This window comes from Fistularia commersonii, chromosome 1 (genome assembly GCF_037954325.1).
Source record: "Fistularia commersonii isolate RoL2024-O1a breed Wild chromosome 1, RoL_Fcom_v1.0, whole genome shotgun sequence".
In the NCBI taxonomy this organism is placed as follows: Eukaryota; Metazoa; Chordata; class Actinopteri; order Syngnathiformes; family Fistulariidae; genus Fistularia; species Fistularia commersonii.
This window is the reverse complement of record NC_141284.1, coordinates 2,571,305-2,591,915: the sequence shown is the minus strand read 5'-3', so window position 1 is coordinate 2,591,915 and position 20,611 is coordinate 2,571,305. Positions and strand designations below refer to the sequence as shown.

The window sequence follows — 20,611 nt, the reverse complement described above, 5'->3', positions numbered from 1 at the left end:
GAAAAGTGACAGGAGATTAAAATCCAGAATAAATGAGCAAACAAGAGTTGAAAGATTTATCCTTACTTTCTCTCTCTCTTTTTTTTTCTTTTTGCTGCATTTCCTGGGATGCAAAATCCACTGATTTTATGAATGGAGTTAAGTTTATCTCAAAAACAGCAGGTGTCCTGAGAGCGACACACTCAGAAGCAACTTCCTATTTAAAGATTTTCAAATTAAAAGCAGTGGAAAACACTTTTTTTTTTTTTTTTTAGCAGAATTTCCTTTGCGCTTAAAAAAATGAATGGATTCAAAGATGCTTTTCTGGTCTCTAAACTAAGAAGAAATTTAAAATACGAACTAAGAACACCGACGGAAACCATGGCAACAGCGAACCCTGTTTTTCCCTAGCGGAGCGCGAAAATCCACTGTTTTCTCAACGGAGTTCCGTGCGTGAAAGAACCAGGGCGGGGCTGTAAACACTACACCGATTGCAAAATCTAAATAAAATAAAAGTTATTAAATATTAAAACGTCTCGGACGTGGGGTGGATTCTACTCCATGTGAAGATTTGTCCGGATGTAAAATTCACTATTTTTCACGGAGGTAGCACAAACCGGAAATGATGTTTCCACTTGAGAGGCACCTCCACACACACTCACACACACACACACATAGACGAACAAAACAGAAATAAATCGAAAAAGCCCCCTGATAACTGGATAGCACGGGAGGGGGTCCTTCAATACGTGAAATGAGGGTGACGTAAAATCCAGCTTTTTTTGAATGGAGTTTGGTACGTAAAAAATGAACCCATTCTGTGTTCAGAATCTTTGAATACTAGAACCCCAACACCACCACAGTTCTTTGCATTCCGACGTGATGCAACAGACAGACCCCCACCTCCACCGCCTCCATCCTCATCTCCACCCCCCTGCCGGCTTCAGCCACATGTGCCGGCATGTGTCCACTGACGGTGGAAGGTTATTAGGGGCCGCCAAGAGCCAGAGGAAGGGGGGGGGGGGGGCCTGCAGGGTTGGATAGGGGGGCTTCTTTTGAAAGGTGAGGATTTCCCGCCTCGTAAATTATTTTCCTAAAGATGGAAAGTTCAGTTTTTCGACAATCAGGAGATTAAAAACACCCAGAAAAAAAAAAAAAAAAAAAACAACAAAAGGCAAAGTAGAAACAGCTTGAGGTTTTCTTTTCCTCCTCTTTCTGTTCTCGGCTTGTAAATCTTTGCTTTTATGGTTCCTCCGCACCGGGTCCGGGTCCAGGATCAGGTTTCTACCCCCCCCACCCCCAACCCCGACCCCAGAACCCAGACCCCCACCTCAAAAAAGACCGTAAAAGCTACTTATCCCTCACAGTAAATGAAGTGTAATTCATCCGCCGGGGGGTTCGTCCGAGGACATTTCAGAAATACCGCCGCTACAACTTCACACTCTTTGCTTCAAAATGCGTTTTTATTTAATATACAAGTTTGTTTGATTGTTTTTTTTTTTTTTAAATTCTGTTACAAATAAAAGGTTATTATAAGGAGAAAAAAAGAGAGAGTGTACTGCTGGACTATTAGTAAATAGTACTGGACTATTTAGTACATGGAGAGAAAAGGCCTGGGGCTCGTCAGTCAGTGGTATAATAATGGCACGTAGTTGGAAAAACAAACTTATTTATAAAAAAAAAATACATGGATGAAGAGGAAGTCTGTTCGTTTTGTTTTGTTTTTTTTAAAAAAGAGAAAAAATAGATTTATCCTTTTTTTCATTTATGGATGTATTTAAATCCAACACCAGCCAACAACAACAAAAAAAAAAAAAAAAAAATAGAAGAAATTCCATTTGGTCCATAAATGAGCTTGGGGTCCGTCTTGGACTGAAAAAAATAAAAAAAGGGTAAAAAGTTGAAAATGTGAGCAAGTCTTCCTCCGGTTCAGTCACGAAAAGGAAAAAAATATTTTTTGGTCTTTTTTTTTTTTTTTTTTCTCTTTTTTTTTTCCCCCCATCCAGAGAAAAAAATAAGGAAACGGATCCAGGCTGAGATGATGCTCGTCCTTAAAGATGGCGTCCGTCTCCGGGCGGGGGGTCCGGGCGGGGCGGTGCAGGGGGGCGGGGGTCCCGACGAGGAGGGAGGGACGGGGGCATCCGGGGTCGGTCGGCCTCAGTTGACCGTGGGCACCTGGTTCAAGCTGTACTCCTTGGCTTTGAGCCGCAGGTTGGCGATGCTGTTGGCCATGTTCATCCCCTGCGACGCGTTGGTGTTGGAGCAGGTGGGGGGGTAGGTTGCCATGGCGCTGCGGCGGGAGGAGGAAGAGGAGGGGGGGGGGGGGGGGAGAAGGAGAGGAGGAGGAGATGGTCAGCTGGCGTGGAAACACCAACAAAAGGACCAGAAATTACAGAAAATAATTAAATGAGCAAAAAAAAAAAAAAAAAAAAGAAAAACCTCCACGGATTTATGGATGATCAATGATGTCCAAACAATAAATATATATCAAAATTAATCAATATTATATATAACTGTTAGTTCATTTACAGCTCAGAAGCGATAATATTCAGTCCGGTTTTGATCCTGATAAAATTGATTTTTGATTGAAACATTACATAATTGTTTTTGTGTTTATTAACTTTGACAGCTTCTGCAGGAGAACCTGCTCCGGTGGCTCAGAGCTAGCACAGGGTTAGCCTGCTGCGCTAAAGCTAAAGACAGTGTGTGGATGTGTATGTGTGTGTGTGTGTGGGGGGGGGGGGGGGTCATCCAGCAGTCGGGACACCCTGAAAATGCTAACGTAGCAGTTAGCAATCATGGAAAGGGACAAGATGTAAGTGTTTACTTTTTGGTGCAATTAGCCCTGAGCTAGCATTAGCATCTTAGCCATTCTCTGATCTGTCTGTTTTTTTTTTGTTTTTTTTCATGCAAGGTGTGGGTTCTCCATGTTCCGCAGTCCTAAAACAGTACGCAGGTTCATCGAAGACTAAATTGTCCATAAATGAGAGCGAGGGGTTGGATGATAGACAGCTGACAGCCTCCCACGCTTAAACCCCGCCCCCTCACCCCAAAAAAAAAATAAATTTCCAAAAAAAAATCCAAAAAAAAAACAAAACCAATTCCCGGCAGTATTTCTGTGCACTATTCAACCCCTCGCGGGTTGAACAGACCGGAAGGATCTCGAACGGATCGGCTTGCAGACAAGAACATTTTCACAAGACGGGGAAACAAAATCATCAGAAAGTAAAGAAGTAAAAGTGAAAGCGTACTTGTTCTCCGAGGGCAGCATTTTCTGTGGCACCCGCACTGGCGCCCCCTCCGGCATCGGGTACCAGCTTCAGAATAATATACAGTCAAGTGTTAGCACCACGTTAGCATCACTCCTCAACACCCAACAACAAACAACAAACACACAAACAACCAATAAAAACCCCTCGGAGACACAAGTTGGGACGCTTCTACCCCTCCCGCCTGCCGATCTGGGGTCGGGGTCGGGGGGTCGAGTGGGTCGACGGCGGATTTAGCAACGGTTTGTTTTCACATTATCGCCCCTCCGTCTTTCAACATAATTATCCCGGGTGGTTACAGACGCGGCGAAGACAAACGTCACCGGCGGAGGGGAGGATGGAGGAAAAAGGAGGAGGGAGCTTTGCATGTTTTGCTCCTGCTATCATAATAAACCGCTAAGGTAAATAAAGTGAGAACCGGCGGGATACGACGTCCTCATCCGGGGACGATAAAGACGCCGTGACACTATGTAGGATGGAAATCAGGGTTTTTTTAATTTTTTTTTTACATATATCTCATATGTCCTCATATGAGGACGGCGGGTTTATTTCACATTGTAAACATCGGTGGCTGTTGTCATAACAACACATTCGAAATGTATGTAAAAACTCATGAGGTCACTCCTCCATTTTTATTTTTGTCCGTGTTATCGACACTGATTCTGTTCTTATCCTTGTCTTCTTTTTTTTCCATTCTGCTGTATTTATTTGTGGATGTCTTTTGCTATCTTTTAGTTGTCTCTCTTATATGTATTTATAATAATGTATATAATGTAAATAAAAATAATTATTCTCATATTTACTGATACTGTCATTTTTGCGCTGATGTGACCAAAGAATTTTCCCTTTGGAGCTCAATAAAGCATATATTATATTATTTTACGTATTTTTATAATCATTATATATGCTGCTATTGCACCATACATTATGCTACTACTAACTGTAATTTGCACAAAACTGTACAAAAAAACAAAAACAAAAACCTTTGCTGCTGCTCTGTCATGCCGTCGTCAAATATCGGTTTTCATCTGCGTGCACTTTTTACTTCATACCTAATTGTTTAATGCTTAATGTAACAGCGCACTCTTATTATTATTATTATTATTTCGTTCATTTCAGGTGGGATCGACAGTGAAGCTGACTTTGACTTCCAATGACATATTTAACCCCCCCCACATCTTCCATCCGATGGTTTCTCCCGGACGCCGTAAAGATGGCGGCCGTTTCTCAGGGTCGGACGCAGAATCCGACCGGTTCCCCGTCATCTGGCTTCCCCCCTCCGCCGCCCCGCTGGGACCTCAATCATCCCGCCTCGCCAGAATCCCACTTCTGGGAAGCGCGAAACCAGAAACCGAGCCAGAACCCCCCCCAAAAAAACTCAGCCGCCCACCCCGGCAGGGGACGGCGGCCCCGGACGCCGGTACCTGGGTTCTTTATAAGGAAAACACGGTGCGTTTGAGGGTGTTTAAAACCGGCTTGGGCAAAACAAACCCGCGGCACCGGGGTTTCAGACCAGCGTGGAGAAGCTGGAATAATGGAACGCTTTCAAAATAAAGCGGGACGTTAAAGAGCCGAGAAGATGTGAATCCGGTTAAAAATAAAAACTAAAAAAAAAAAAAAAAAAAATCTCTGGTGTTTATTTTTCCGTGAATTTTTTTATCTTCCTATCTTCTGTCTTTCTATTTATATTCATATTTATTTCTCTTTTTTTTTTGACATTCTAACCGTTCCGCTGCTGTGACAAAGGAATCAATAAAGTTTCTAATCTAAAAACATCATTGTTATTCCTTTTTTTTTTTTTTTTTGCATTTAAGCAATAAATTATTTTTTAAGGGTTTTGCTTTATTTTATAATTATGTTTTTTTTTAAAACAGCACAAGGGTTCTGTTATTACTCTGTTATTACTCTCCCTCCCCTCCGAGGCGGCTCGGTTGAGATGTTTGTGTTCTGCCTCGGGGAACCGGACTCTCCAGGTTCTGGTTGCGGTCCATAAAACTTTAAGAGGATTCTGAGACCTGAACCTAAGAGCAGGAAATATATTTATACACATATCTTTCTGGTGGTTTTATTACAATTTAATTACAATCTATAACAATTTTGTGACAATTTTAAAAATCATCTTTTTCAAAAAAGATTTTTATATCATTGAGACAATATTTGAAATAAATAACTTGACATCATAATTTTAGAATATATATTGGAACTATTTGGTTTTATGATAATATTTAAAGTGCCTGCTTTTTAAAAAAAAAAAAAAAAAGAGAGAGAAATCTTGTTTTCTCAGTTATGTATTTTTTTTGCTGACTTATTTTTCCTATCAAACTGATGTTTTTTGAATTATTACCACGTTTATAACTAGTTCTGCAAGAAAACTGAAGTAAATTAAAAACAGCAGCAAAAAGATCTGATTGCTGAGGGGTTACAAACAAAAAAAAAAACATTTAGCAATTTTCTGCTTACTTCTCTTTGAAAATAATCCTAATAATAGATTTTATTTCAAGCGCCAACACTCAAGGACACCGCAGATATTTACACGTACACGAAATTCAGAAAAATGGATTGATTATTTGTTCATTTTTGACGCTAATCAATGAACGTTGTGATTGATTTATTAAAATAAAGGTGTTCCTTATATTGCGGCCACTCGGCCGACAGAACCCAGAGCGTCAGAAAGGGTCGTCGGTCGGAACGCCGTCCCTCAGAGCCGCCGCCGGCGTGTTGTTTTCCCTTCTGGAATACAGTTTGGCCTGAAGGACGGCGCCCGCTGAGCGGCGGCGAGCGGGTTTGATGCGGATCAGAGGAGATGAAGGGAAGGAACGAAGAGTATGTTCAGGTGGACGGAGAGGAAATGAAACAATAACAGAGCGGCCGGCGAGTATGAGCCGGCTCTGTGAGTGTGTGTGTGTGTGTGTGTGTGTGTTTTCATAGTGACGCCGCGGGGACTCCAGCCTTCACCAAGTCCAGGCAACGTCAGTATTTCAGAGGAGAATCGGGTGTGCAAGATGTTGTTGCAGGAATTAAGTCAATTAAGTCAATCTTCTCGAGTGTGTGTGTGTGTGTGTGTGTGTGTGTGTGTGTGTGCGTGTGTGCGCGCACCAGGGTTTCTTAGTGTTTGGAGAACCTTGGTGTGTTTACACAGTGATAATGTGTGGACTCCAGTCTCTCACAAAGTCCCCACATCGTCAATATTTCGGGGCGAAGACAGGCTGTGTAAGTTGTTGTTGCAGGAATTAAGCCGCCGCCGCCGAAGTCAAACATCTCAAATGTGTGTGTGTGTGTGTGTGTGTGTGATGTGCGGCTATTGACCCGAGGACGTTGCGCTTTTCGGATCCGCATCCGAGGACACTTGACAGAACCGGGTGCCGTTTCAAAAATAAATCATCTGTTTTTGTTTTTTTTTTTTGTTCTGATCCGCCCCCGTCATTCCCACCGAACGAGAGTTGGGTTTTACCTGTAAGGGGCGGCGCTGCCCCAGGACAGGTAGTCGTTGGGACGCGGCGCCGGCCGCGGTACGATGGGCTGCTCCACGGCCGTCACGTCTCCGGAGTACGACTTGAGGAGCGAGGCGTTCTTGCTGGCCAGCATGGCGCGTTCATTCCTGCGGAACTTGGCCCTCCGGTTCTGAAACCAAACCTGGAAGACGAAGCGGCAGTTAGAGGACGGTTCTTCTCTTCGTCGAGCCAAAAAAAAAAAAAAAAGCCTCCGTCACGGGATTACTTTCCGTGTCCTCATACGAGGACGTGGCATTGCTAATTCTCTTCATTTGATGGAAAACCGACTGAAAGAAACTAAACGTTCAGGAAAATGGAAGTCCAGGAAATGCTATCGTTATCACGCTAAAACACGTCGTACTCCATATTTAGGATGTTATTTTTCAAAAGTGAGCGAAACAAAAGAGCGGCTCTGGAAAGTAGTTCCACGTCAGGATGTAGCTTGAAACCTCTTTTTGGCGCTAGAAACCCAAACATCGCTGATGGATGAAGACACTCATAAAACCAAAAAAATACGCAAAAAAAAAAAAAAAGTCCAATCCAAGATGAAGACAGGAAACAATCGCTTTTTATCGCTGAAGCGTCGAGAGCTCGTCGTGTAAAAACTGTGACGCCCCCCCCCCCCCCAAAAAAAAAGGATGGAATGCGTTTCTATGCAGACGATTCACTTCTTTTCATCAAAAAAAAAAACAAAAAACAAACGCTCGTCCTTCATCGCTGGTTCCCCGCCGGTCCCGCCCTCGCCCCTCCCCGCACGACCATGTCGACGGTGATGATGAGTCTCGGAGGAAGGGGGGGGGGGGGCGGCGGCGGCGAGGGGGGGGGGGTTAGTTGGTCTCCCGCTCTGAAATCATATCCATTATTAGAGGCGGCGGGCGGGGGCTGACGCACGGCCTCAGGAATGAAGCCCCGAAAGAGCGTTTTATCAAAGGCTTTGTGCTGCACATTAATCACAGATGTGCCGCTTCTTCTCCCTCCAACCCTTCGCCATTTCCTCCCCGCTCGGAACAAATAGTCCCTCCGCTGGCTCTGCGAGGCGAGGCGGACTGACAAGTCGCCGCGAGGCCGGGATTGGGGGGGGGAGGGGGGGCGGGCGCTGCCGTGTGCGAGATGCATAATTCATGTGATTGTTAAAATGTGCGGCCGAAGCCCCGGGAAACAATGGAGGCATTAAGGGTTTCCTTTTTAATGTAAAGGGGAAAAAATTCCCTTACAATCTACTTCTTCACGCTCGGGTCTTACGAGCGGAGAATCGCATGGAAATCAACACCTGCGACAAAATAAAGAAGAAAAGAAATAGGAATCTCCAGGAAGGCGGTGGAATTATGGGCCGGCTGGCGTTGAATAAGCCGCGAAACTTGTTTTCGGGTCCGATTGTCTGCGACTACGCGGATGAATGTGGACGTTATTTTGATTCGTAAATCAGAACCACCTGGATTCTGTCGGGGTTTTGAGGAATTGACTCGTCTGTTCACGACAGGCATCTTTATATTGCAGTTAGCAGACAATTAGCTTGCTATGCTAAAATCAAGCACATGATAGTGCATTGAAAAACAGCAACAGGGTTAGCTTTCTTTAAAAAGTAGCACATCACCTTAAAAATCAGCTAGTAAGGGCGTGTGTGTGTGTGTGTGTGTGTGTGTTGTCCACAGGCAGGACGCTTTGAAGATGCTAATCAATGTGCTAACAAGATGGGGCTAATTAAAATTAAACAAATAAAACATCAAGAAACAACAAAAGAACCTGCGGGTTGTTAAAAAAAAATTGAACTGAATAAGTTTAATTTTAATGATAGGCTTGAGTATAATTTTTATAATAATTTTCATTATAATATTACATTTGTATTTTTTATATATATGTATTATAATTTTATATTTATTTTCTTTAAGCTATACAGCGTCTTCATCAGTAGCTTCTATTTTTATTTTCCTTATAATCTGCCTTAATTCTATCTATCTGTCTATCGAGTCCAAGAGAAATAAATAAATGACAGAGAAAAAAAAGAACGATCAACTATTTAAATTATGTGACTCAAAATAAAGTTGCGGGAATTTATTTCCTGAGATTTTGATCATATTGAATTTTCAAAAAAATGAATTACAAAAACCTCTCCGTCACACGACACAGTGTCACATGGCCTCGGCTCAGCCAATGGCGAGCCTCTCCCGCCCCCCGGCGCCGCAGCGCTCGCTTTATCGCCACATCTGCAGGAAATGAGACGTCATTACGGCCACCTGGGCGTCGAGCCACGGCGGCCGCCACCGGCTGAGGAGGGGGAATCGGGGAGGGCGTTAATGAGGAAGATCCGGCGAGATAAAAGATCGGACGTGTCTTATCAGCTAATATGGAACGTAAACAAGCTAATGGACTGATAGGAATCAGCTGGAGGCTAACGGCTAACACATGACGCCGGTGCTGGAAGGTGGAGGGAGCAGACCTCCCGCTTGAACCCCATCTTCTGATTGGTGGAAATGTTTGACCGGATCTCCAATCGATCAGTTTTTTGTTTTTTTTTCCAAAAGCGTCTCGGTACCTGGACTCGGGCTTCGGTCAGGTTGACCCGACGGGCCAGGTCCTCCCGGACGAAGGCGTCGGGGTAGTGCGTCCTCTCGAAGACCCGCTCCAGCGCCTGCAGCTGGCTGCTGTTGAAGGTGGTCCGGTTCCGACGCTGCTTCCTCTTCTTCTTCTCCTCCGTGTTCATCTGTTCATCTGGAGGAAGGTGGAAAAGAGGAGGAGGAGGAGAGGATAGATCAGACGTCTGGACGCCGTTGGGTTTGCGCCCGAGTCGAGCTGGATATTCCCTGCAAACACCTGGAAAGCACCCAGATGTTTCTTCCAAAAACAAATAAACTACAAACAATTAGTTCCACGTGAATTACAGTTAAATTACAAACAATTCAGCAACTGATGCCAGAGAGTTTCATCTGCCGTGTGCGTGTGTGTGTGTGTGTGTGTGTTTCCCACGAAAGCATGTCTTTCATATCAGCTTCTCATTGGCCAGGAGTTTTCCTGGATGAGGAAACTCTAAATTATCTAATAATAAAGAAAGCAACAAAAGGATTTTCAAAACAGAAGCCTCTCAGGATGGAAAGTGCGCACTGATTTTTTTTTTTTTTCTTTTTCCAAAATATTGGACTCCCTCTCTGAGCAGCAGAACCTTTAGCGCAACTTTTTTTTTTATTTACATTTATTTAAATTCTTCATCCTGCTGAAAATCTACAATGAAGAATACATGTAATATTTTTATTTTCTTTTTAATCCAAGACACTATCTACATATCTATCAATTGTATTAATTTGTGCTTAATTAATTGTAATGTTACCTTTCATTGTCTTTGGCAAAAGGCGACTTGAAAATCAACAAAACCGGATCCAAACAAAACTGATCGGAGACGGTAAAAAAAAAAAAAAAAAAAAAAAACGGCAAATGTAGAAAGAAGAGACGGCAGATTGTGACGACCGGAGTTCCGAATTTTATTCTGTTTACGCTTCGGATCAGAGACGCGTTAGACAAACCTTTAAATCACACCCCGGCTGAAACATCCTCCCTTTCGCCGACGACACGCTGATTTATTTGTGTGATTTTAATTGGAGGCGACGGTTGGAGGCCCCTGGGGGTCCTTAATCCCTGCATGTAAATCTATTATCATCATTAATAACCCGCAGCTGGCCTCCGGGACGCCCTCGCCGTCCAGGGCTACAGAAGAAGAAGAAAAAGTGATGCAACGGCGGATTAAAACCCCGGAGGAGCCGCCGTAAATACACAACGTCCCGCCAGACGGGTAATTACGTCTAACGCAAACCAGAACCGCACAACAAGTAGCATCCCGCTCCGCGGCTGAGTTCACCTCCTGAACGACGGCCAGCTTTAGGCAGCGCGGCGGCAATGGCGGCGACGGCGGCGGCGGCGTGCTGTTGCAGCGCCGCTTTCGTGAGAACCGGACGAGGAGGGGAAAAAAAGAAAAAAACAAAAATCTGTCACGCAGGTTTTTTTTTTTCCTTTTTCTTTCCCCGCTTCTCACGTCAGCTTTCGTGAGAAAAAGCCGGGTTTGCGGAGCAGATGATCTCGAGACGCTTCTTTCCCTCCGTCACCACCGGGAGGTGGAAAATATGGAGGGGGAAGAACAGACGCCGTCGCTTCAGGTTTCAGAACCCAAAAAAAAAGTTTCCAAAGAATTGGATCCCTTCTTCCTGTCTAAATTATTATTTTGATTTAATCCCCTTGGATTTATTTCAAATAAACGTCTTTAAGTTGGAGAAGGAAAAAAAAAAAGATCGGGCAAAAACCTGGAACACCAAAATACAACTTTTTCTCATCTCCCCTTTTTTTTTTTGCATTTCCCTGTAAAATCAGGTTCTTTCTTCCTCATGATTAATAAAATTCAATTAGAATTTTTAGCCCCCCCCCCAACAAAAAAAAAAAAAATCCGATAATATTTCGAAACACAAGCCAAAAAATCCAGAAATAAAATGAACCTCAAAAATGTATATCTGGAAAAGAAATAAATAGATTCATGAACGTAAATTGATATATAGATACTAAGTGTTTATTTATTCATTATACATACATATGTATATATATATATCTGTGTGTATGTGTGTGTGTAATAGATAAATAAACACCAAAATTTGCAAAATTAAACAAATTGAATTAAAAATGTTATCCATTTTAAACTAACGTAATTTTTTCATAGATTTATAGCATAAAAGTTTGGCCGTCTGACGCGTCTGGCCTGTCCCCCGGTGGCCAAAACCGGAATTACACCAACAAACACCCGCTCATCCGCCTCCTTTCTTTTTCAACTCAAGAAAAAGTCGCGAGTAAATATTCGCCGAAGTATTCCGACCTTTAAGATCCAGCGTCGCAGCTTAAAAAAAAACAACAAAAAACTCAAAATGTTCTTGCCTCTGACACGCATCCAGGAACGACGCCCCTTGTGGCCGAAACTGGTATTACACCGATAAAGCTCCGGGTTCTTTCGTACATTTCTGTTCAGTGACACCGAAGACCCGCTGAAGACCCTCCAACCCTTCAGCTGTTCACGATGAAGTCACGGTTCCCCGGAGGAACCCTGACTCGGCACCAGAAACAAATCAGGGTCTTGGACGGAGACGCCGGCGAGGAACCAAACAAACAGAACCGCCGCTTCCTGGCAGGGGCTTTCAAAGTAAAACCTGGCTCTTCCTCTCCTTCTCCTCCACGTTCCGATTAAACCACAAACACCTGCGGCCAGAATGCATTCGGGAACGACAACAAAAAAAAAACGAAAAATCAAGGGGCGGAGCCAGATCCAGGAAGAAGGTGCTCGAACAGTTGGGGGGGGTTTTAGAACCCAATGAACCTCTGGTTCTCAGTGAGATTCCTTTTCACAAACACTGGAAAACGTTCTCGCACGGTTCTCTAGAAGCTGCCAGAACCTCCAACTCCGATTCAAATCAAGGAGTCTCTCCTGATGCTGAAGAACCCTGGATGTTCTTGCAAAACGCTCAAGACTTGGGGGATCCTTGACCCTGAACTGAGTCGGTCCGAAAAGAACGATAATGTCCCGGTTCCTCGGAGCACAAAGGTTCTGCAAGTATGTTTGGAAACATGGGTTCTCCAGAGGTCCCGGAACACCCAATCTCCAGGCAGAGATCTTCTTCTCTGGTGGAGCAGAATCACATAATCATGACAACATCAGTGATCTTGATCTTTCAAAGGGTTCCTCGGGAACAATTACGCGATTTTGTTTGGGTTTTTTTTTTTTTTTTTTGCTTCCTCCACTTTGTTCCCAAGTTTTGGTCAAAAGGACCAGAACAGTTCCTGGACCACATACCAGAGAGGAACTCCAGGGTCCCAGATGGATGGAGGACCATCCTGAAGTTCCCGCAGGGATCCTGTAACTTCACCAACCTCAACACGTCCTCAGTTAATGGGTGGGTCGTTAGTTAATGGTCAACCTAATCCAGAGAAGCTATGGAGTTCCCTGCAGGTTCCACAAACCTTGCATCTAGAACATGGTTACGTAACCAAAAAAAAAAAAAATTAAAAATAAATAAATATATATATATGTCATGTGTGTGTGTAAAAAATATAATTAAATACAAACATTTAATTTAAATATATTTGAATTGATTAAATACTAATTGGATATAACATAATTTAAATCGATTACTCAAATTATATTCATACAAAATGCAGCAACTCCATTCGTACAAATAATCATATTAAAAAGTTTTTAAAAACAAATCATCATCATTGAAAGAATTTCCCAATCGGAAACTGGGTCAATAGGGTGTATTGATAACCAGAACTGATCTCATATTTTGCCGGGTGATTGATCGGTTTCCCTGCCGTGACTCGGCCCGCTTTCACACACCAACACACTTCAGCGCCTGTCAATCACGCGACCATGTGACCGTCGCACACAGACGGCCTTTTTGCACTGGTTCCGCTATGCATTCAATCAATCGATCAATCAATCAAACAAACAAACGACCAGCAGCAACACAAATCAATAAAAATCAATCAAAGTCCTCTGGCCTCATCCAGCAGGACATCTGAGAAGCAGACGTGGAACCCCGTCAAAATAAAAAAATCCCGGATATGGAGAAGCTCTGATCAGTTCCTCTATTGATTACTGATCGGCGGGACTCCACGAGAACTGAAAGCAACTTCAGTAGAAATAGAAATAACAGTAAACGCCTGATTTTCGGATCGATTGCAGCAATAAATGATGTAATTCAACATTTTTTTTAATCCCGTTTCCTTTAAAACCATTATTTGTAAGGAAACACTTTCTTAGGAAATAAAATAAAATAGTCAATTCATATTTCTCCACTGTAACAAAAAAAAAAGGGCGGAGGGCATTAAAACTTCCTCCTGGAATCACTTTGCGGGCGATTTTGATTTTTTATATAAAAGAGTAAAGATCAGACGACGAAGGCCGAGGGATGAGGAGGAGGAAATGATCGGATTATTGGATTATCCAGGAAGAAACAAACTCCGAGCTATTTTGATCAATTGTGTTTCCTTTCGTGGCACATTTTCATTTGAAGTTGAAGTTAATGAGCTTTAGTTATCTTTCAAAATATAATAAAATAATAAAAGATATGATATAATGAATGCGAAATAAGTATTTTTTTTAAGCTGTTGCTCTTTTCAATCACATTTTCAATAAGGTTTCAAACTTTTCTGTTTCTTGCTGAGAACATTTTCATTCACTTTCAGAATAAAATTCCCTATTGATTAAATTTTAACCCGCTCTTTCGGCGATTTCTGCTCTTCCATAAAAAAAAAAAAATTATAATAATTTAAAAAATATATATATATTCTCACATATAACATATAATGTTATTTTTTTTAAATTCTGAGGTTGTTTTAAAAGCCTGCAGCTTTTACCACCGCAGACAAAAATATCCTTGTTTTTGATTATCGTTATTATAACTATTGGAGCGAAACGGCGAGGACGAGGAGGCCAAAGTCTTCATCCTCCAAGACGGAGTTCTCATCTCGGGATGAAGAACCGAGCTCCTCATCGCCTCCGGAGCAAATCGGGCGGATTTGATTCCCCCTTTGAAGAACCTTTTAAATATTTCAGCAACAAAAAAAAAAAAAAAAAAAAAAAAAAGAAGGGAGAGAGAATGAGGAGAAAGAGCGAGAGAGCAGAAGGGTTCTCGGCAGTTCAATCGCCTTCAGAACCATTTGGGCTCCAGATGTTCCCGAGGTTCCACCTCCTCCTCCTCCTTCTCCAGCTTCACCAGCAAACAAAACGAGAAGGAGAATCTTTTCCACCGATAAGGCCTGGTTTTTTTCATCGGGGGTTTGAGAGGTTGGTGGTGGTGGGAGGGGGTTAAAGAGAAAAGGTCAAGAGGTTTGACATGCCGGGTCTTATTCAACCTCGATTTTAACGGCATCAACGTTAAATCCGATGGATAATCAATAGACCGATCGGCTTTTAATTACCCGGCTTGTTCTGAAACAGGAAGTGGTTTCCGGCAGGCCGACGGACGAGCGTCGGGTTTCAGGTTCTCCTTTTCCTTTCCCTGCATATCAATGTCTTTGACCTTTGACCCCCCCCTGCCCGGGCGAAGGTAGCGTCCAGCCGGCGCCGCAGGACCAGGTTTCCCCCCGAGGTTCCTCCTCACACAGAACCAGGGTTTCCATGGAAACGTCTCCTTTCATTTCCCGTGCGCACGGAACGCTATTTATTCGACGTCCGTCGAATTAAATTGAAAAGCGCGGATGTGTTTTCCCGATTTCCCGATTTCGCTCCAGAAACGACAGGGAAGTCCAAATTGTATTGATTATCGATCGGTAGACGCAATCGGACTGTTTCTGGGATTAATCCGTTGTTCCCTCCGGCGAATACAGAGGCACCGTCGGCGATAAGATCGGTTGCAGGTTCTGTTTTATGAAAGAGCCGCTTCGGCGATGCTGGTTTGAATTAAAAGAAAAATAGATGTAAGGAAGGGAGGACGGGCTTAAAAGAAAAAAAAAAAGAGAGAGAAATCTGACCATCCGGACCTGCGATGTCGGCCTGGAGACGCTGATTTTATTTTGAAGCTCAGCGCAACCAGCTTCCTGCCGGCGGGAAGCTTCTTATTTATTTTTCTTTTCCTATAACATTTCAGCAGAAATCTCTCTTTTCTTTAAAAAGCAAAACATACACTCTTCCAAATCCTGATTGTCTTAAGGATTTACATCTGATTTGCATTCCTTCTAATACAGTCACGTCTATTTAAAATCTAATATACATTTACTACGTCGATAATACAATTTGAGAAATATATATTTTGATTGAAGTCAATTAAAACCAGTATGAATTGAATCTGTGGATTAAGCCCCCGACGTCCTGACGGATTTATAAACTATATTTAAAAAAAAGGCCTGCAAAAATAAACATACATTAAATTTAATGTTTAAAGAAAAAAAAAAAGCAGACTTTTGACTTTTATTTTGTCTTTTTTTTTTTCTCTTCCTGTAAAAACATTTTCCTTATTTAGAAATAAAACCCTCCAAAATACAGTTGGACTGCATTCAGATGGGATTCAAATCTTTCCCTGGTGTAAATAAAAATTATTGTTCTTTTTTTGTAATATAATCTGATTCAAACGTAAAATAAAGAAATGCTTTTAAAAAAAAAAAAAAAAAAAGACGGGGATTTAGAAATGTGCGCGCGAGCTGCTTTCATCCGGATGCGATGTGTCATTTTGACTTTTATTTATTTTTTGTCACATTTTGAAAATAGAAAATAAAAACAACAAAACGACATAAATCAATGTCAGCTGTCAGATTAATGACCTCACTTCCGCAAATTATATTTTAATTTGAAAGTCCTCCCTTCCACGTGCGGCTCGTTTCCGGCTCACGCGCCTCTTTTTCTATCAAGAAAAATAAACAAAAAGGAAAAAGAAAAAAAAAGAAGTTTTTTTGTTTTGTTTTTTCGTCTCGGAACCGAAGCGGAGATCCAAACACCACCCGACTTCTCCTGCAACCTTCTCCCCCGTTCGGCTCCTCCTCGGGCCGGGCCAGCGGCCGCGGGACGCCCCGGTGCGCAACACACACACACACACACACACACACACACACACACACACACACACACACACACACACACACACACACACACACACTTAACGGAGGTTTTAACGGCTGGCAGGGGATAGGTGTTATTCCGCCGAGAAAAATAGATCCACTTTTTTTTTTTTTATTATTAATATTACCGATTCAGTTACCGATTGATTTGTTGTTTAACGGAATCGATTCTTTCCGAGCTCCGAACGTTACCGGTTGTAAGCTCGTTTTTTTTTCCTTTTCTCCGGAAAAGCCCGATAGATTCGAGTTATCACTGTTTATCTAAACAGAGAGCTTAATTTTCATTCTATTTTACGTATTTTCTATTATTTCCACTGAAACCCATCGATTTCAAGTCGGTGTTTTATTGATTATTACACCGTTTTTCGGCTTTCTATTAATATCAATATTGCGCTGTATAGCAGTAGTATTACAGTATATCAGCGTTATATTTTACTTTCACATCGTCTGATTTTTTTGCATTTATATCTGTGAAATGAACGAATTAAAAAAAAAAACCTTTAAGGGTAGAATATCCTCGTCAAACGTCTTGTGACATTATTCTGCTTATTTTCGAGTTTTTATTTATTTCATTTTATTTTTCGTTTTAACTTGTGTTGTGTCCGGCCAGCGTTTCCTGGGATCGACGCAAAAAAGTAAGCCTGAAACGGAATTCTTAAATCGCGTGATTACAAATAGTCAATTTAATCATTGTCTTTCAAATAGCAAATGATGCGGTTTTTTATCTATTTTTTTTTTTATAATTCTGCGGGTGTTACTCGTCGTCTTTTGGCGGAGAAGAAAAGAGAATTTATCAAAATGATAAATAAATGGAGGGGGGGAAGACCTCTAACTTAAAGAAAATCTCCTCTGTAGTTAAAAAAGTTAATATTTTGAACTTAAAGGTAAATTCGCTTCCAAAGAAAATAAAAAGGCGATTTTCTTCTCCTCCGCAGGTGAAGATGAAGACGATGAAGAGTCCGCCTTCGCAGAGGGAGGAGAGTTAAAAATCATAAGTGACCTTCCTCATCTTCATCATCTTCTTCATCATCATCTTCATCCTCAGAGACCCGGATGTCATTAGCAGCGTGAAGTGAAAGTCAATTAGCACAGCGGCTAATGATAATCCGGATCCCGTGGAGACAAATAATTAAATCTTTTTGTTTGTTTTTTTTTTTAAAATCACGTGATTAGACCTGTAACAACCTGGATTATAAATTGCAAAATAATAATAATAATAAAAATGCTAAAAACAGATTGACGCGTTTTTCTTTGCATCTATAAGCGCAAGAACATGGTACAGTCCGTCTGACCGATCTCTCCGCGCGTTAGATTTTTTTATTGATATATTTTAAATCAGGAATATTTTTATAAACCTCATAATCAGTATGGATGTGTTATAATTATTAAAATGGTGTTCATTTTTTTTTTATTATGTTTAATTCCGGTAAAGGAAAAAGAACCCGGATGATAAATCGATTCCGTTCCGGTGTCACGTGGGTCACTTGATCCCTAATGTAACGATCGATCCCCGGTCCCGTTAAATAACCGTGAATTAACGTCGCTTCCCGCGAGGTTTTTTTTCCTCTCTCTTCCCTCCCTCACAGCGCCATTTTTTTTCTTCTCTTCCTAAAAGAGAAGAAATAACAAAAACACCCATTAAACCCTATAAAGTTTCTGTCAACTGGAGCAAATGGCCCGTCAGAGGGGAGGGAGAAGGGAAGAAGAAGAGGAGGAGGAGGAGGAGGAGGAGAGGAAGAAGAAGGAGGGGAGGGAGTCCGTTTATTTATCTCTCAGCTCGGCTCCGAGCCTCCGGGGGAACCGGCGGAACGTCCCGCGGCCCCGTAAGCCGCCTCCGGAGCTCCGCGGCCCGGCTTCGGGTTCGGCGAAGGCGGCGGGCCCGGTCGCCTGTTCGGCTGTTCGGGCGAGCGCGAGAGCACCGGAAATCTCGCGATAACAACAACAACAACAACAACACGAATGATTATAATTGTAAAAAAAAAAAAAAAAAGAAGAAGTTTGAGGGAAAGGGGGAGGGGCGAACTCCTGTCAATCATCAACATCAGAGAGTTAATGGCGAATTAATGGCCGAGTGAGGAAGACGAGGGTGAGGGATGAAATCGTCCCGCAAATCTCACTTCACGCAAAAAAAATAATCAAACCAAAAGAAAAAAAAAAAAAACATCTCGTCACTTTTTTTTTTTTTTTTTGTTTTTTTGATGCGGATGAAGGCGGCGGGTCTACGCATGCGCATGACTTACTCTCCTGCTGGGTCGTGTCGCTCCCGCTGGTCAGCCCCGGGGACTCCAGCATGCTCCTGCCCGCCTCGCCGACGCTCTCGTCGGCCTGGGTGCCCACCATCTCCCCGGCCTCCTCCAGGTCCAGCAGGTGGCTCACCGAGAAGTTCTTTTTGGCCTGCAGCGTGTCCAGGTTCGGCGTGACGGGGCTCTCCAGACGCGCCGGTGCCGGGGCGGGCCTGTCCATTACATGCGCATAGCTAGAAGTCATGACGCGGAGACGGGACGGCGGGCCGAGTCGATCCGCTCATGCAGCAGCGGCGCGGCGGCGGCGCGTCCACACACACACACACTCACCGGCCGGATGGAGGTGGTGGTGGTGGTGGTGGGGTGAAGGGGGGGTGGGGGGCGTGGAGGGGTTGGGGGGGGGGCGTGGGTGGGTGGGGGGGGGGGTCCGGGCTGCACACCTCAGCGGACTTTGCTCTGTCCTGCGTGGGTTCTGAGTAAAAAACCTCCAGACGGCGGATCCATCCAAGAAGAAACAACCGAGTGTGTGGAGGAAGGAGTGTGTGTGTGTGTGGAGGGGGTGGGGGTGGGGGGGGGGGGGTAGCGCACACACGCACACACACAAACACACACAAACACACACACACACACAAACACACACACTCGTTCTCGCTCCCGCTTGGTTTCTTGGTCCGGAGAGTTTCCTTGTGCGAGGGAGAGGAAGAGGGAAGAAGGAGAAGTAGGAGAAGAAGAGGAGGAGGAGGAGGATGACGAGAAGGTGGAGGAGGAGGAGGACAGATGTTCGGTTCCCTCTCCGGTCGCGTCCCGTCTGAGAGCGAGGAGCCGCGGCGGCTGATGACGACCAGATGAGCATTGCTCAGCTGCAGCGAGGCGCGGGAGGGAGGCGGGACCGTGCACGCCCGTAGTCTCTCTCTCTCTCTCTCTCTCTCTCTCTCTTTCTTTCTCTCTCCCTCCTCCCTTTTCTCCCCTCCCTCTCTCTCTCTTTTCTCCCCAAGTGAAACTTTGCGGCCCCTGTGAGGGCGGACGCACAATCTTGCATGCACACACACACACACTTACACACTCAGGAGTGGTAATTACGTGGCAAAGACTTTATGCTGTGTCTGAAGTTTCACAGACTCCCCCCTTTCCCCTCCCTTCCATGCCCCCTCCCGTCAGCGACATCCACCTCCTCGGCCGGGTCCAGATCCTCCCCTGCCCACTGGGTCAACCCCCGTGACCTTTCACCTCCAAGAGCCGCCAATTAAAGTCTTCTTTTTCCCCCGAAATTTAGCGTAAATAAACCGGGGTGTCGTCTGCAAAAGGGCAAATATCAGGTGTACGAGACGGATACGTCACGCGCAAGTTTCATAATGGCATTGTTAAAGGGAATAATAATAATAATACTTTTGAATTATAATCACAATGTAAAAATTTATTGCTAGTTTTCAAGGGATTTCTTGCTAATCTTCACTTCTTCCTTTGTGATTTTTACAGCTTAATCATCGTTCATATTTGTTTGGTCATTTCTTCGATGCTAACTACTGCCTGTATACGCTATATTTTTTTAAGATTACCGTTGCTAGTTTCAAAGCTCTTTTCATGCTGGGATAAATTAGTGCATCATCAGCAAAGGGTAGTTGGGAAAAACTTTCATAACTTTTTTTTTCATTTCCATTGATAAACATCAAGTAATTTCGTATAAATTCTCCAGCAGCTATGATGCTTAATCCACATTTATTGTTTTGCTAATCTCTAATTAGTCGGTGACTAATGCAATTTCTTGCAAATCTTTCGGGAAGCTGTCTGCTCTCTTTTTGGGGGGGAATTCCTTTCCGTTCGTTTACAAAATGATTTCGCCTCCAATTTGAAAATACATTGGTAATTTTCAGGTCAGGTTGAGGTGAAAATAAAACAATTACTTTCGCGGCGAGGGAAGATAAACTCCAGAGAGAGGCGGAGCGCGGATCGATGGAAATTCCCATCGGTTGCGGGGAAAGAATTTCACGAGTTTTTCCTTGAACCGTCCGTTGTCGTCTTCGATAAAAGGGGAAATCGGGTGAAAGGCCGCCAT

General features: G+C 43.4%; 1 protein-coding gene across 2 annotated transcripts; it reads right to left on the bottom strand.

Moving 5' to 3' along the window:
* Nucleotides 1-1,408: 1,408 nt before the first annotated feature.
* On the bottom strand, nt 1,409-18,882 carry prrx1b (paired related homeobox 1b). Of its 2 annotated transcripts, XM_086144018.1 has the most exons (5): nt 18,556-18,882; nt 9,273-9,448; nt 6,700-6,881; nt 3,231-3,296; nt 1,409-2,269 (listed from the first exon to the last, which is right to left on the bottom strand). In XM_086144018.1, the coding sequence occupies exons 1-5, from the start codon at nt 18,800-18,802 to the stop codon at nt 2,137-2,139; spliced, it is 804 nt and encodes a 267-aa protein (XP_086000144.1). In that variant the 5' UTR covers nt 18,803-18,882; the 3' UTR covers nt 1,409-2,136. The 2 variants fall into 2 exon arrangements, with proteins under 2 accessions (XP_086000144.1, XP_086000155.1); XM_086144029.1 differs by lacking the exon at nt 3,231-3,296.
* Between the last annotated feature and the right edge of the window lie 1,729 nt (nt 18,883-20,611).